Source organism: Lampetra planeri, chromosome 11 (assembly GCF_965212315.1).
Source record: "Lampetra planeri chromosome 11, kcLamPlan1.2.h2, whole genome shotgun sequence".
NCBI lineage: Eukaryota > Metazoa > Chordata > Hyperoartia > Petromyzontiformes > Petromyzontidae > Lampetra > Lampetra planeri.
In genome coordinates this window covers 2532668-2549340 of record NC_136117.1, presented here as the reverse complement: position 1 = coordinate 2549340, position 16673 = coordinate 2532668, and the positions used below count along the sequence as shown (strand labels likewise).

General features: G+C 48.5%; 1 protein-coding gene and 1 long non-coding RNA gene across 2 annotated transcripts in view; one reads left to right on the top strand and one right to left on the bottom strand.

The window, feature by feature from the left end:
• The window catches only part of LOC144721203 (cadherin-related family member 3-like), a 48452-nt gene extending 42437 nt beyond the window's left edge, over nucleotides 1-6015 (top strand). Inside the window, exons 17-19 of the mRNA XM_078598632.1 lie at nucleotides 226-257; nucleotides 1695-1743; nucleotides 3375-6015. Of these exons, the coding sequence (XP_078454758.1) occupies nucleotides 226-257; nucleotides 1695-1743; nucleotides 3375-3835 (542 nt within the window). The 3' untranslated portion in view covers nucleotides 3836-6015. The remainder of the gene's footprint in view (nucleotides 1-225; nucleotides 258-1694; nucleotides 1744-3374) is intronic.
• Nucleotides 1959-8583, bottom strand: LOC144721204 (uncharacterized). The gene is made up of 3 exons (XR_013585862.1): nucleotides 7780-8583; nucleotides 6017-6065; nucleotides 1959-3815 (listed from the first exon to the last, which is right to left on the bottom strand). It is a non-coding gene; the product is annotated as an uncharacterized LOC144721204 (long non-coding RNA).
• Between the last annotated feature and the right edge of the window lie 8090 nt (nucleotides 8584-16673).

Here is a 16673-nt window from a genome sequence, read left to right as displayed (position 1 = left end):
ATATAGGTGAGGTCGAACCCATGTGTAGGCACAGATCATAGGAAGGTTGGTGGATCTATTGAGGAGTCTTAGATAACAGGAAGAGATGAAAATAGGAGGGTGGATAAGAGGTCTTCACTGTCATATAAAAGTGTTCCATTTGAACAAACATTTGTTATTATACTGTAATGAGAAAATTGTATGTCTTAAGGCATTTTAATACATCCCTGTTTTTTGTCTTAACAGCTGCAGAGAAAAAGAAAGTTGAGTTTGTGCAGGTGATTATGCTCGGTCTCTTATCCACTGCAATAACAAATTATGTACTGGCAATAGCTGAAATAACCGATGTTCTGAAAGGAATTTGTAAAATGTTACAAATGGGCCCATATCCCTGATATTAATTTGGCCTCAGTAATCTCATCATAGCTGCTTAACGATCTAACAAATCGATTGTCACAGTCCACAACAAATTGGGTTGCATGCTGACGCGAAGGATATCGAAGCTGCGGGCTTCTCTTGAGTATTTGGCTACTGTACATTTCCACGTGATACGCCACTTCGTTGAGCAATTATTTGTGGCCAGGTCGCTTCTGAAGAAGAGCTATCTAGCTCAGTGGGCCTTACCTCGTAAAGTAAAACATAGTTTCAACTTGATTTGAAGCTTTCGTGGCTGCAGGAATTACTCTTTGGTTCTGTCGGTAAAGTCACGTAGAAAGATAATAAATTAAATAATACGACGTTTCGATCGCAACACAAGCGACCGTCATCAGGTAGAAAACAAACCTAGTGAAATTAGAAATAAAATTCAATACAACACAGAGAGTTGGCCAACACAACAGTCAGCACCTCACCTGGTTGATGACGTTCATCCAAAGATTGCTAAATTTGAGAGAGAGACAAACACATACATATTATTCAATGTATTTTCTTTCTACGTGACTTTACCGAAAGAACCAAAGAGTAAAAATAGTTTGAGTTTAAAACAAGCTCATGCACTGACAACTGCCAATACTGCACAGCGATGGTTTAAGTTGTGCACACGGGTGGAGGTGCCACGACGTGCACGACTCTTGCTACTAAGCAATTTAATGTTACGCAGGTACACCCATGCATAAATCCGCACGACGCACAGCATCCACGTACAACATCAAACACCACAATCCACACGCACACAGTGAAGTGTGTGTTTCCTAATGCTGCCCTATGGTATTGTGTGGGACGCATTAATGAGCACATGGGCAGGTTTCTAAAGCTTGTGCCAGTGCACCTGCCCTGTGCTTAGCTCTGGTGACATGTCGCTGTGGCAGTGCCAAGCGATGGTGGCTATGCACGTCACATGTAATTCAATACTTTTGAGGCAAGGGTTGATCACCACACAAACATAGTGAAACTAACCTTTCCCGTGAGCGCCGAGGTGCCAAACCCTGTCTCAACAGGAGAAGGCAGTCCAGGAAGTGAACTAATCTCCATCGGTTTCCGTCTGTACGAGGGATGGAGTGTTAGCCCCCTCTCACGTGTGGGTTTTCGGCAAGTGCGCCAGTTTCCTCCCACAAGTATAATAAACACGAATTAATTGGCTGAAAATATTTAAACAAATAAACCCAATGCAGGACCCTTCTGAAAAATAGTTCTCGGCCTCATTGTTTTTTTTTCCTGGATAAATAAATACGTATTAATATTATATATTCATTATAACATTATTGTGTGTCACGCAGGAGATCACCAAGATCAACACTGTGTTCGACGGAGAGGCTATAGACCCAGGTGAGTGAGCATCAAAGTCTTCTCCAGTGCCACCTCTTTGCCTTTCTGTTCTTTAGTTGTTGTCAAAGTGATAACCCCACTAATGTCTGCAGTGTCCAATACCAGCAGAACATTAGAAACGCTCAGCCATTTCCCCCACCGGATATCGTGATGGGATTGATTTAGAGTCCTCTTAAGAAACTATTCTATAAAATGAATACACGGACAAAAGTATGTCTGTTATTGTAAAAATTAAATTGTATTTTAGTTTGCCGACCTATTGGCCTTCCAAACATTTTTTTCCAGCAGCATTTGTTGAAACAAGAAAACTCTGTACCGCTTTCGACTTTGAGTCTCATTAGCAGAGTCAAGCCTGCTAAATAAAGGTCGCTGGGTTGCCTGAAGCTAGAGATAAGAGCCATCTATACAGATCGTAGAGACTTTAGACTTTGAGATTCACATTTGTACTCTATACAGACACTGACACTGCTTGCTGCCTACACGAGATGAATGCTGTACATTTCCAAGATATTATGCCTGAATATCTGTTCACGTGATGCCTCTGTCAATGACTAATTCGTGAATTCAAGTTTTACATTTTAGGCATGGGATGAGTTAAAATTAGCGTGAGCTTATTAAATGAAATTGATTCTCATTTGCAGCAGTTTTGGTATGCGTATGTGATTCAACTGTAATTATTAGATTTATCATCAACACAAGAGTTGCTGAAAAGGCTACTCCACTGTATGGATCACCAAAAAGTATTTCTAAGGCATCTCAGTCACGTGTCAATGAGATCGCGTCTACTCTGATTCCAGCGGGAGATTAAGTCATGGAAAGTGATCTCCATGATGTGTCAATCGCACATTGGGTACGGCTGGGTTTTCTAAGGGTGCTGTACTCTGCTAGCCTCCCACATGTAAGATACTCATCAATGAAACTGGCCCAAAAATCTCTCCCTGGTAATATGCACATTAAACTATAGTACAGACCTTTGCAAATGTATTGTGAGACTAAGATCTTCCCAAACCGTCTCGGTCACTGGAGTAGTTTCACCATACTTCACCATGCTGGTCAAGGTGAAGTATGGAAGAGGGTCAAGGAGGGGCTAGGCCTGATTCACTCACTCGACATTTACGTTAGCTGTGGTCGGAAATCGAACTCGGGTTGCTGGGTTAACAGCGCAGCATGCTAATCACTGTACCACGACTAGTTTTTTTTTCCCAATTATAGTGGTAGATTTTAATAGCTCCTTTTATTTGACCAGGTGAGGCCCACTGAGCTATATAGTTTTGTTTCAGAAGTGACCTGGCCACAAATGATAGCTCGACGAAATGGCTTATGTGGAAATTTAATCGCAGCCAAATACTCGAAACGTGTGTTTCTAAATGTGGAGGGAAAAACGTGATGACCCGGAGATTAAATCCTCGCGAGCACGGGGAGAGAGAAATGCAAAATCCAACTATACAGCAGGCACCAGAGTCGGAATCGAACCCATAACCTCTTGTATACCAGGCGAAGGATTTAACATATCGCCATCGTGGCGCCCTTATATGTATACTGTTATTTTATTTCTATATATGTAATAATGCATTGGAACACACACATACACAGCCGTCGGGTTGTGATGATGTCTCTGGTTGCCGCTCCAGTGACAGGGAAGACGTACGAGTACAACAGCACGTCGGGCGCTCGGCGCTGGAAGGAGACGTCGGCGCAAGCACCGCCCCCAGCTCCCGCAAAGACTCCGGCTCCAGCCACCGCTAGCACGGGCACAGCCCCCGCTCCCACGGGTGCTCAAGCCGCGATCCCTGGCAAGGCCCCAGCAGCTCCTGCTGCTGCCCCAGCGGCGGCTGCTGCTGCTGGCCCAGCGGCGGCTGCTGCTGCTCCAGCAGTTGCGCCTCCTCCTGCTGCTGCTGTTGCACGAGCAGGGCCTCCTGCTGCTGTTGCACGAGCAGCTCCTCCTCCCGCTGCTGCTCCTTCTCCTGCTGCTGCTGCCCCGGCCACCAAGCCTGCACAAGCCAACTCACCGCAGGCTCCACCAAAGAGCTCAATGAAAGCGGAGCCATCCAAGCCGAGCGACCCACGGAAACCTGACAAACCCAACAGATGAACACTGCAGGCTTCAGTGTGTTTCCAATCATCAAGCATGAGTCAATATCACGTATAACACGAAATAGGACACGTTTAAAGAACAAGGCAATGAAAGGGGAAGCCTGAATGTAACATCTCATTATTTGTTAGAAATTATTGGTTATTCGCAATGAACGTGTTATACAACTGTTGAGGTTATATCAGTGACAATCTTCATGCAATAAAGAGAAAAACAGTTAAGACTAGAGTACATTTTTATTAAACATCCCAAAATTCTTTGCAGGGCCACTAGATCACGTTCACTCGAGCCTGATCTAACATCAGCATTAGACATGCACAGCCATTCTCCCGAGCAAAAGCAGCATGGCAGCATACATAGTTTGTACTTATCAGTTCAATACAGGCCTGCGTTCTACTGTCATGACTGTGTATAGTGCAGAGATCGGTAACCAATATAACAAGAAGATTTAAAAAAATTCCAATTCGGTAGAAAACAACTCAGTATTTTACGATCCGCAATGCAATGTGAATCTGAGACTTGCGGCACCGGAGCCGCAGGTTGCCAAGCCCTGGTCTAGTATTATGATAGGACAGCTCTCTACACAGTCATCCATTCAAGTGGAAATTGTCACAAAGTCCTGGAGAACAAGTATAACATCATCTGTCAGCACGCAATTATATTTCCTTAGCTGAAAGAAGTATCAAAGACATACTTAAACAATTATACGTGAAGGTGAAAGATAATTAACCTGCCCAACATCTATGTAAACCCCTAACTACTTGGCAGGCCAACTGAGGCATGTTGTGCAACAGTCACCTGAACTGCCCAGAACCATGAAAATATACATGGTGTCTTTAACGGTGTCTCCATTGTGAAACAATTATAATGAGACATTTTAAGCTAAGTTGATCAAACTACACTCACACGTTCTACTATTCAGATTGCCATCGCATAAGTTGCATCTCTCTAAACCTCCACACTCGCTCCTTGTGCCTTGGCAACTGAGTAGAAGTTGTGAAAGTCCCAGGAATTGCCAACATCTCAGTTGTACCATCTCAGCTTTCTGACTACTGAGCCACACGACAATCACAGGTGAAGCTTTTTTAAGGAGTCACTCCCTTTTGGTTATTTCCTTAAATTGGTTTATTCTTCAGTGGCACCGATTGAAAACCAGTCGTGAACATCTGAGCACCCAACTTTTCAGTGGCATGATATGATGTAAGCACTGACATACTCTGCACTTTATAGTTGAACAGTAGATTTTGATCCACATGATAATTCATAGTAAATACATCACATCAGAAACAGGGAAGTATTTTCAAAGTGAAAGCATGTGGAAAACTAGTATTGTAATATTGTTTCGTGATTTTCATCAAAAGCTGTATCTCGTAGCAGTATGATACATGATGATTTCTATATGTGTGTTTTTCATGAGAATTATTAACATGTCCCATTGCTGTGGTGCACGATCCGCTTTTAACGATCTTAAAACTCCAGATCTCACTCCCCACCATAATTCGTATTTTAGTGTCTGCCAACAGGGTTGGCATGAAGATTGGGTTTTAGGAAAGGTGGCACAAGGACTAGAAATGTTTGGTCATTTTGTACTAGCAACTCTTTACCCCTGGCACACTACAGGGAGGGGAGTAGAGTCAAGAGTTATGATGCTTGGAAAACCAAAGCTAATGGGAAAAGGCAGAGAGAAGAAAAAGAATGGCAAATAAAAGAGGGAAAATGATGGAAAACAAATATAAAAATGGGACCAAATGGTTAGGAAACATGAGGGTATGGAGAAAGAGGCTACATAAGGTGGTCAACGCTGCACGGAAGCAGCATCTATTTTCAAAGGGGGCAGGGAGAGGGGAGGAATTCAGTGGCCACACAAACGTCACTGGATTTAACAGAGGCTTAAGCTGATCTAGATATCGAAATCATTGCCTGCATTCGATCGACAGGTGGTCTATTGACAGGAAATATTTTATATCATTAATATACATCTCTTGCTTAAACATCAGGAAAAGTAAAACAAATCTCGCCAGAACTGTTTTCTGTTTAAAATATGTATGGAGTGAAAATGAGCATTAATTAAATATATAGTACAGTATTTTAAAAAAATTGCTTTAAATGTGTAAACGTTGGGGTTTTCCCCCAAAATGTATTCTTTTTTAAAAACTGAAATAAAAATGAAGTGAAACTCACATTTTAGATTTGAAGCTTTCGTGACTGCAGGAATCCATACTCTTTGGTTCTTTCAGTAAAGTCATGTAGGTAGAAAAATAAAACAAAATAAAAATAATATATCACAACGTTTCGATCGCAACACAAGCGGTCGTCCTCAGGCGGAAATAAATAATCCAGCAGTGGAACTGCTGAGCCAGCGAGAGAGCAGTTACAACAAGGTTATATATGTGGCGATGGGCAAGCAAGCGGGGTCTGAGCTGGAAAAGAATTCCATCCGCGGACGCCAGCACCTCTGGGATGAAGCCATGTTGCAGGCGCGGGTGGGTTGATTCTAGGAACTTGAATTGTGAGAAGAGACAAGACGTTGGGAAATGAGTGACAAACGGTTACTCACCAGTGACTCACGGCCTACCCGTACCCATACCCGGCCGCACCAGGGTCGCAAACGGGTACCCGTATCCGGCCGGGTATCGGGTACCTGATTGCGACCTCTGCTTTGAGGGCTACGTCGACCTGCGCGATTATATCATCCACTGGGATATGTTTAGGGGTGACTGCGAAATTCAACCCTTTAGCTAGTACCGATTTTAGGCTGTCGGAAATTGGGATGTTATTCTGTTTGATAACAATCTTGTTTACATCTAACTTTTTAACGTGTGGCTCTGGCTTATTGTCATGTTATCTACATGGTCCCAATCAGAAGTGGACATTTTATCTGTTAATTTGAAGTGTGATTGTAAGAGTCTTGTCTAAATTATGAAGTTCAAATCGAATTTTATACCTACGTGACTTTACCGAAAGAACCAAAGAGTATGGCTTAAAATTGTATGGGCACAGAAGGAAAGGGTTCACTTGGCCAACCACAATAATTTATTCACGACATTGGGAGAGGTTGAGGGTGGAATATTAGGCAAGAAGGGCAGACCAGTAGGTTAGAATGAATGAGAACGGGAGAATGGGTGAGCGGAGCAGCAGCACAATCTGTGGCACTCCATGGAGACGGCGCAGGTAAGCGCACGATTGGCTGCGAGGTACAATGCTACCCTGGGCCTTTGAAGTGAGGGGATTAGGCCACACTAGAGAAACGGTGCCTTAATGCGGCGAGAGAGTTTGTGTACGTCTGAGAAGCTGATCGCTATACCGTCGAGAGCCTAGTGCTCTCAGAAGGGTCACCCAAGGCGGGAAGACTTCAGTGGAGATGTCAGACAAAACCCGTTTCGAAAGGTCCCCACATTACCTTTTCAAATAAATTGTGATCCAAGAAAGCAACGGGAAACTACTTGGATTATTTCTCCCTTGAAAACTTCAATGATGACAAGCAAAATCAACAAAGGCCCTGAGTATCGGCGTCCTTTAAATAGGACAGGGGTGCTAAGAATCTCCGAGCTTGTGTCAAAGAACCCTTTCAAAGTAGCAACTTGGAACGTTAGAAGTTTACTTCAAGCAGGAAAACTAGCCAATGTCATACAAGAAATGGATCGACTTAAAATCAACATAATCGGTCTAAGCGAAACTAAATGGCCTGGAACAAAAAAGTTTATATCGAGCGAACACCACATCTTCTGCTCTGGAGGAGAAGAAAACACCAAACAAACATACGGTGTCGCCTTTATAGTACACAAGAAATTAGCGAATAAAGTCAACAACTTTACCCCAGTATCAGAACGAATAGCACTACTACAATTAGCAGGCAACAAAGTCAACGTGAACATTCTAAAGGTTTATGCTCCAACAGCAGATAAACAAGATCATGAAATCGAATCGTTCTATGAGCAACTAACCAACACGCTGAAGCCGCTGAAGAAGCAAGACATCACTATAATCCTCGGCGACTTCAACGCCAAGGTTGGCCACGGTCGAATGCAGAACATTGTCGGAGAACACGGACTAGGAACAAGGAATGAACGAGGCGACAGACTGGTTCAATTCTGCCAAGAAGAACGTTTCAGTATTGCTAACACGTGGTTCCAATTACCACCTAGACGACTATACACGTGGACCTCGCCGCAAGACTCCGACAACAACATCGTCAGGAACCAAATCGATTATATCCTAATTAACATCAGGTTTAAGTCCAGTGTGATTACAGCAAAAACCTACCCTGGAGCCGATATATCGTCAGATCATAACCCAGTAACAGCTACAATAAGACTCAAATTGCGATCAATACAATGTACAAAGACGAGACGAGCAGACCTGGAGAAACTGAAGAACAGCGCCGATAAAAGACAAGTACAGCAACATCTCAACGATAGCATCCGCTCAATAACAACAGAAAAACAGCAGATGTTCAGGAGTACTGGCGCTCGTTCAAACAATGCATCACAGAAACAACAGAAGTCATGCTGGGACATCAGCCACCGAAAAAGAAACAACGATGGATGACACATTGTATTCTCGATCTAATGAGCAAACGAAGAATGTACAAAAATAACAACTTGGAGAAGTACAAACAAATGCAACAGAAGATCAGAGAAGCAATCCGACAGGCAAAAGAAAAGTGGATGGAAGAACAATGCACCGAGATTGAAGAACTAATTAAAAAACATGACAATTTTACTCTGCACAAGAAGCTCAAAGAAGCTGGTAACATCTACAGACCAGCCCCAATAGCTACCTTGTATGCGGACAACAACCAACCAATCCTAAATAAACAAGAAAAAATGGACACCTGGACAAACTATATACACAAGCTCTATGGCGCCGCGAGAACACCTGCAGAAAAAGACCAACAGATGTCGAAAGACGCTCTACACATTTTAACATCAGAAGTAGAACATGCAATCAAAACAGCCAAGTCAGGCAAAGCGTGCGGGCCCGACACAATCCATGTAGAATTGCTCAAACTATTAGACAGTAACAACATATGACAACTGACTAATTGGTACAATCAAATATACAATGGCAATAAAATTCCATCCGACTGGCTACAATCCATCTTTGTGGCCATACCAAAGAAAGCAACAAGCCGGAAATGCGAGGACTACAGACTGATAAGCTTGATGAGCCACGTGCTGAAAGTCTTCCTGAAGGTAATCCAACAGCGCATACGCTCCACATGCGAAAATGCATTGAAGAACACACATTTTGGCTTCTGCAAAGGACTAGGCACAAGAGAAGCAATCTTCTGTCTACAGATACTACTACAGCGATGCTACGAACATCAGAAAGAAGTGTACATCTGCTTCATAGATTACGAGAAAGCCTTTGACTCAGTCGACCACGACCGACTAGCAGCTCTATTAAAACAACTGGGACTAGATAAAAACGACATCAACTTCATCATTGCTCTTTATTGGAAGCAAACAGCCCAACTCCGATATGACAACGAATTGACAGACCCAACACCAATACAAAAAGGTGTACGACAAGACTGCCCACTGTCACCGAGTCTTTTCAACATCTACTCGGAGCAGATTTTTGATCGAACACTAGCAGATAAAAACATTGGTATTAAAGTCAATGGACAATACATCAACAACATCAGGTATGCCGACGAAACTGCACTGCTGGCCGATTCAGAACAAGACCTACAACAAATCTTGGACGAGGTTGCCACAGAGAGTCAAATATGGGGCTTACGAATTAATAAAAAGAAAGCAAAGGTTATGAAGGTCAGCCGAACTACAAGCGAAATAACAATCAAGCTTGGCAGCGAAAAATTGGAACAAGTACACCGATTTAAATACCTTGGTGTAATCATTGACGATCAGTTGAACCATGAAGTCGAAATCAAGAGCAGAATTGAACAAGCAAGGCAAGCATTTATTAAATGGAAAACACTCCTTGCAGACCGCAACTTGAGTACATCACTGAAACTGCGCACACTGAAATGCTACATCTGGTCAATTTTGCTGTACGGAGTAGAGACGTGGACACTGACAACAACAGCAACAAAAAGGCTCGAAGCTTTCGAGATGTGGCTGTATCGAAGAATGCTGAAAATCCCATGGACAGCCAAAACCACCAATACACAAGTTCTGCAAGATATGGGCACTGCCAGGCAACTGCTGAAGACCATCATTAGCAGGAAGTGTTACTACCTAGGCCACATTGCCCGAAACGACCACAAATACCAGCTATTAAAGCAAATCCTGGAAGGAAAAATCGAAGGGAAAAAACGACCAGGACGGCCAAAAACGACATGGCTCAGTAACATCAAAACATGGCTACAATTAACAACAGCACAAACTCTACACGCCGTGCTAGACCGGGACCAATATCATCGTGAAGTCGCACACGCCGTTAGGCAGCACTAAAGAAGAAGAGATGGTGGAGAGGGACGACCGCGCAGTAAAGCGCATGATTGGCTGCGCGGTACGACATCACCCTGGGCCTTTGAAGTTTCGAAAATAAAAAAAGTAACCCGGGACGATTTTAGGGCAGTTGTCTTCAACCTCCAGGCCGTCAAGACCCACTCCCTGCCATCCTGCCTCCTCGAGCCACTCGCAGCATCCGTGTGATGCCAGCGAGTGCTGCTACGAGGCAGTGATAGGTGAGGTTTTCGCTCGTCCTTCTCCCTCCGATTCTCACAACGTCCGTGCGACGCCGTGAGTACAGCTACGAGGTACGTGGTGGGACGTTTGAGTGAGTGACTGGGTTCGTAGGCAGAGTTAGGCTAAGCTCTTCTTGCGAAGTATTCCACCTCCAGGTAGTGTTTATTTGTGCCGTTAATAAACTTTAGTACATAGTATCGGTGCAGTGTGATTTCTGTGTGTGTGTGTGTGGGTAGAACCTTGGCGTGGTGTCTGCGATGTGTGTGTGGTGCGACTGCGCGGGGAGACGGTGTGCGCGAGAGAGCGAGCGCAGGGCTGCAGCGTCGGTGTGGTGTCGGTAATTTGAGTGTGCGTGCGAGGCGCGCGCGTGTATTAAAACATAAGCGCTCGCGCGTGTTCGCGCAACAACAATAGCGTTGACGACGAGGCGCGCGCGCAAATTCGTACAGCCCTTTAGCGCTAGCCTTGATGTGCAAGCGGATTAGGGTTTAACCACCTGGAGGTGCACGCGCATATTCATACTGCCGTTTTACTGATAGGAACCTCCTGGTTACACCAGCCCACAGGGGATTATTGTGTCCGTCCGTCGTGCAGGGAGGGGCTGGGTGGGGAGGGAGGGGCTGGGTGGGGGGTGGGAGCGGTGGGGCTGGGGAGTGGAGGGGCTGGTCACCCTGTGGTGCCCTTATAAAACTCAACGTTTAACCTACTCACGCCGGCTTGTGCCCGCCCTCACAGTCGGCCATATTTGCGGAATACACCACGCCGCCGTTGACCCTGGCCATTGACCGAGCAACCCAACGTTCCTACCAGCTCCCTCCGCAGGAATGTGTTCTTTAGCGCTAGCCTTTGTGCGAAATAGGTGCCTGTAGGGGCGCGCGCGTGCACGCCACCACGTTCGCTTTTGTGGTGGTGTACGTGTGTGAGATAACCTCGGGCGGTGGTGAGCCAGCCGAGAAGCGATGTCCCTCAGAGAGGGCGCTGGCGTGCATTGCAGCCCACGTGAATTGCATTGCGGCCCCCGTGAATTGGCTTAAAATTGTATGGGCGCAACGAAGCTCCCCGGGCTAACCGCAATGAGACACTCACAGCACAGTGAGATAGGGCTTTGAGGGAAAACACTCCGCGAGCAGCGCATAAGAGGAGGTGGGAGGGAAATTCCTGGACCCACTGCAGATGTGTATTCCGCGGGACGGCCACCCTGATCAAACCGGTTGAGTCCGGGGAGGACGGGGCGTAGACAATGGATCGAGGCGTAATGGGAAGCAACGCTCCAGCTAGGGGCGGGGCATCGGTTTAAAATCGAAAGGTAGGCGCCCGATTGGCCGCGCAGGATAACACCGTGTGACCCTGGATCTTGGGATTCCGAGGGCATAAAAGGAGGGAGCGGAAAAACGTTAAGCAGTTATCCTCCAGCTGTTCAGCCGCCCGGTCCGACTCCCAGCCGCTCGCAGCTTCCGAGAGACGCTAGCGAGTGCCACTACCTTTCGGGTCATCGTCCCTCCGACTCCCACAGAGTCCATGCGACACCGTGGGTGCATCTGTAATGCGGGCGAAAGCGACCTTCCGGATGTGACGTCACGAGGAGGCGGAGCCAGGTGACGTGGGTGAAAGGTAGGGGGTCCTTAAGCAGGTAAACCGGAAGGAGAAGGCAGTCGGGGTGTGAATGGAAAGGTGTGGGGCCACGCGGGCGTACGAGCCGAGGGGGCACCGTCAGAAGCGGGAGCCAACCCTGGGAACAGTAGGGAGCTACTGGGAGGTGTAAAGCTGCAGATAGAGATAGGCAGTAAGGCTGTGTGTGAGGAGCAGCGGGGTGGCTGCCAGGAGTCGCAGGAGCGACGAGAAGGCGAGACAGCACGAGGCCGTCAGAGCTGCAGCAGGAACAGCCAAGGGAGCTGTGTGAGAGTACAGCAGCGGAGCTGCTGTGGGGCTGCAAGAGCGACAAGAACAGCAGCGGGGCTGCTGATGTGGACTGGAGTGACATCGGAACCAGCACAGAGAGAATAAGAGAGACAGCCGTGTGGGGACGCAGTACGGACCGAATAAAGGACACTGAGCCAGATATCGTGGTCAAGTCTTTTATTACACTGGGGTCAGAAGTGAAACGGCATGTCTAAGCAAGTAAGGAAGAAAATTCCCCCGGCGCCAGCATCGGCTTCTTCGTCCGACGACGACGAATTCCCTCCGACCACGGATTCTGCTGGGGTGGTGGAGGAGAGCCCTGCTGAGGCGAGCACGGGGACGGGCGTGGAAGATGTCGGCGCGATGGCGGGTCCGTCAACAACATCGGACGCTCACCAAAGATGGCAACAGGTGGCAGAACAACTGGAGACACTCAAGGACGTCCTGGCGCATCTGTGTCACCTCGTTACGCCAAGGACGACGATGGAACGAGAAGGTGCTCCACGGGCCGCCACGTTGCCTGCCCTGCCGCCGCCATTGGCCACGCGGCAAGAAGACGCCATCTTGCGCGCTCCGCGGGTTCAAACCGCCATCTTGGCCACGCCGCGGGCCGACGCCATTTTGAATTTGCCTCCAGAACAACCATCATTGGAAGACGGCGTAAAGAGGAGTCGGAGTCGCCACCTTACTACAGTTAAGGAATTCTCTATCGGGGGCGATTGGAGCGCTTTCGCCTGCCGATTTTTGGCGGCGGTTCGTTCAGCAAGATGGACCGATGCGGAGGCCTTGGAAGTGTTGCCGACTCTACTGGACGACGAATCTGTGCGATTTTTCCGTTCCATAACGGCCGATAAGAAGAAGACGTTATGTGGAGTTTTTGAGGAAATGGCCGACGCCTATGAGCCACCTGACGACGCGCATCGGCGATTCGCTCAACGACAACGAGCACCCGAAGAATCGCCCGTGGCGTTCAGGGGTGCGGTGTTGGAGCTGGCCATGGCAGCATATCCTGACACGCCACAGGATCTGCTCGAGCCCCTCATATTGGGAAAAATGCTGGAGCTGTCTCGGGATCTGGGGATCCCCATGCCTGTGTGTGGGCATGAGAAGCTCACGTCCCGGGCGGCAGCAAAGTGTCTGGACGCGCAGTTTAATCTCCGTCGCTGGAAGCAAGTGGCGGCATGGACGGGTGGGCCCGTCAAGGAAGGAGGCGCGATGGGGTGGGACCCCACAAGGGCGATCTATGTGCCGGATGAGCGGGGTCCACAGGAGCTGACGGCTGCCTCCTCTCCATGGCCGGGACGCGGAAGGCCGGGGCCGCGCGCTACGCCATCGGGACGGGGCCGCCGGGACGCAGGACCTGCGCTTCGGCGCAACGAGGCCGATTGCTTCCGCTGCGGCCGTAGGGGCCATTACGCCAAAGATTGCTGGGCCCGCTTCCCGGGTCCGCCGCAGCAGGAGCCCACAACACCGGACAAGCCGACCAAGGAACCTCCGAAACAGGCATGTCGGCACGCACCAGACACTCGGCAAGGCTTTACACCTCACCCACCACCTGTGTTGCGCGATCCTATTGTTGTTGTTAAAGAAAGGCCATCGACGGGGCCTTGTCATTCAGTTACGCAGTGGCGCAAATTGGCACGGAGAGTTGTCGCGGCCGCTACGGGTTCGTCCACTGTACCGGGGTCCATACAAGGTGTGGACGTGCGCATTTTGGTCGACTCGGGAGCGTCTGCGACTATTATATCGGATGTCATTTTCCATCTGTTGGGCATTCCGCCGGGGGCTGTGCGTCCGGTTTATGGGTCTTGCGTCGCTGCAAACGGGGGTAGTATGGGGATTGTGGGCCAGGTGGATGCTAAGATATCTATAGGGGATGTGTCGGCTTCGGGCGTTGTGTTAATATCGAGATCTTTGGCGGTTCCTTGCTTACTAGGCACGGATTTTTTGGCTAAGATGCCCATTTTGATTAAAATCAATGAGAATTGTATTGAATTGCCGGGGGGCCGTCGAATCTCGTTTCTGCCGTCGCCCTGGGGGCGACCTGCTTCGGCCGTACAGGTGCAGGCGCTGTCCGTCGCATCTGTGGACATCCCACCTGGTTCACAGATGCTTATACCCTTGCGGTATCGGAAGCCCCTGCCCAATCGGCTAGGAGCATTAGGGGTCTTGTTGTCACCATCAGCCACGATAACAACGGGATTGGCGTTAGTTGGGGCACAGACCATCGTCCGGCCGGATCAATTACCGGTTTTACAGGTGCTTAATGCGGGGGTGGAAAACATCCGTGTTCCGGCCGGTACGGTTGTGGCACATGCCACTACGGCGTTTGCGACGCATGATTGTCCGCATCGCCGAGGAGTGGTCGCTGGTGTTTCCGAGCCAAGGAGTTCGGATAATCGTTGGATCGCTACCTTATGTGACGAAAATTCTTCCCTGTCCGTGGGGCAACGTGATGCGCTGCGTAAATTGTTGCTGACGTATTCGGATGTATTCAGCTCCGACGATTTGGATTTGGGACGCACATCGTTGCTTTCCCATCACATTGAGACGGGCGACGCTGCCCCTATTCGGTTAAATTCGCATCGGATGAGTCCAGCGGAGCGAGAACACGTTCGGGGGGCGGTGGAAGACATGTTGGCTGCGGACATTATATCGCCATCTAACAGCCCATGGGGCGCTCCTGTGGTCTTGGTTAAGAAAAAGGATGGCAACTTGAGATTTTGTGTCGATTTCCGGAAATTGAATAAGATATCGGTGGCAGATGCGTACCCCCTGCCGCGTATGGACGACTCCCTTGACGCATTGTCGGGGGCTAAGTTCTTTTCCACACTGGACCTCTCTTCGGGATTTTGGCAGCTTCCCCTTGACGAGTCCTCACGGGAGAAAACCGCATTCCGTACGCCGCAGGGGTTATTTCAATTCAACTGCCTCCCGATGGGATTGAATGCGGCCCCTGCTACGTTTCAAAGATTGATGGAGCTCGTTTTGACGGGGTTGCAGTGGGAGACGTGTCTTATATATTTGGACGATATTATTGTGTTCAGCCGCACATTTGAGGAACATTTAACGCGGCTGGAGACAGTGTTCACGAGGATGTGCTCTGCCAATTTGAAATTCAAACCAAAGAAATGCCACCTACTGCAACGGTCCGTCCGTTATTTGGGGCACATTGTGAGTGCCGAGGGGGTGTCCACGGATCCGGAAAAGACGGCGTGTGTCCGGGATTGGCCGACTCCGGCCTCTGTGGGGGATGTTCGACGGTTTTTGGGATTTGCCTCGTATTACCGAAGATTTGTGCCGGGGTTTGCGACGATTGCGAGGCCCTTGCATCTCCTTACGGGTAAAGGACGGAAATTTGTTTGGGGAGAGCCGGAAGAGGCGGCCTTTCGGAGTCTGCGCGATCTATTGGCTACGGCCCCGACATTGGATTATCCCGATTTTGATCGCCCTTTCATTCTCGATACGGACGCGAGTGACACAGGTATTGGGGCGGTATTATCACAGTCTAAAGGGGGCGTAGAGCGCGTCGTGGCGTATGGTAGCCGAGTCTTGTCGCCTGCGGAAACACGCTACTGTGTCACTCGTAGAGAACTTTTGGCGGTTGTTTTTTTCCTACGGCAATTTCGACCGTACCTTTACGGTCGTTCTTTTATTGTGCGTACGGATCATGCGGCCTTGCAATATGCACTTAAAATGGACCAGCCATCGGGACAGTGGGCACGTTGGTTGGACACGCTGCAGGAGTTTTCCTTCCAAATTCAACATCGGAAGGGAGTGCGCCATGCGAACGCTGACGCACTTTCCAGATTACCAGGGCGCGCCCCTTGTAAATGTGCGTCGGGGACGCATAGGTGTTCGCCGATTCTCAACCCCCCTCAGCCGCTCACGTTGGCCGTCGGGAAGTCGGATACTCCGATGGAACCGGGACCGACTGATGGGGTTTTGAATCTGCCGCGGTCTGTCTGGATTCGGGAACAGATGATGGACGAGTCGTTGTTGTCCATGCGGAAGCGGTCTATGAGGGACAAGGGGAGTCCGAGTTCGGCTGTGGGGCCGCGAACCGCTCTCCGAGATGGTCTGCTTATGTGGCAAGAAAGGTTCCAGGAAAGCTGGCGTGTGGTGGTACCAACGTCCTTGCGATTTGAGTTGATTAGAACTCTCCATTGTGACACACTTGCATTTAGGGGTGCAGAAGACCTTGTTGACGTTACAACGTCATTATTTTTGGCACGGCATGGCGACAGATGTTGTAGGGCACGTGCGCGCGTGCCCTGAAT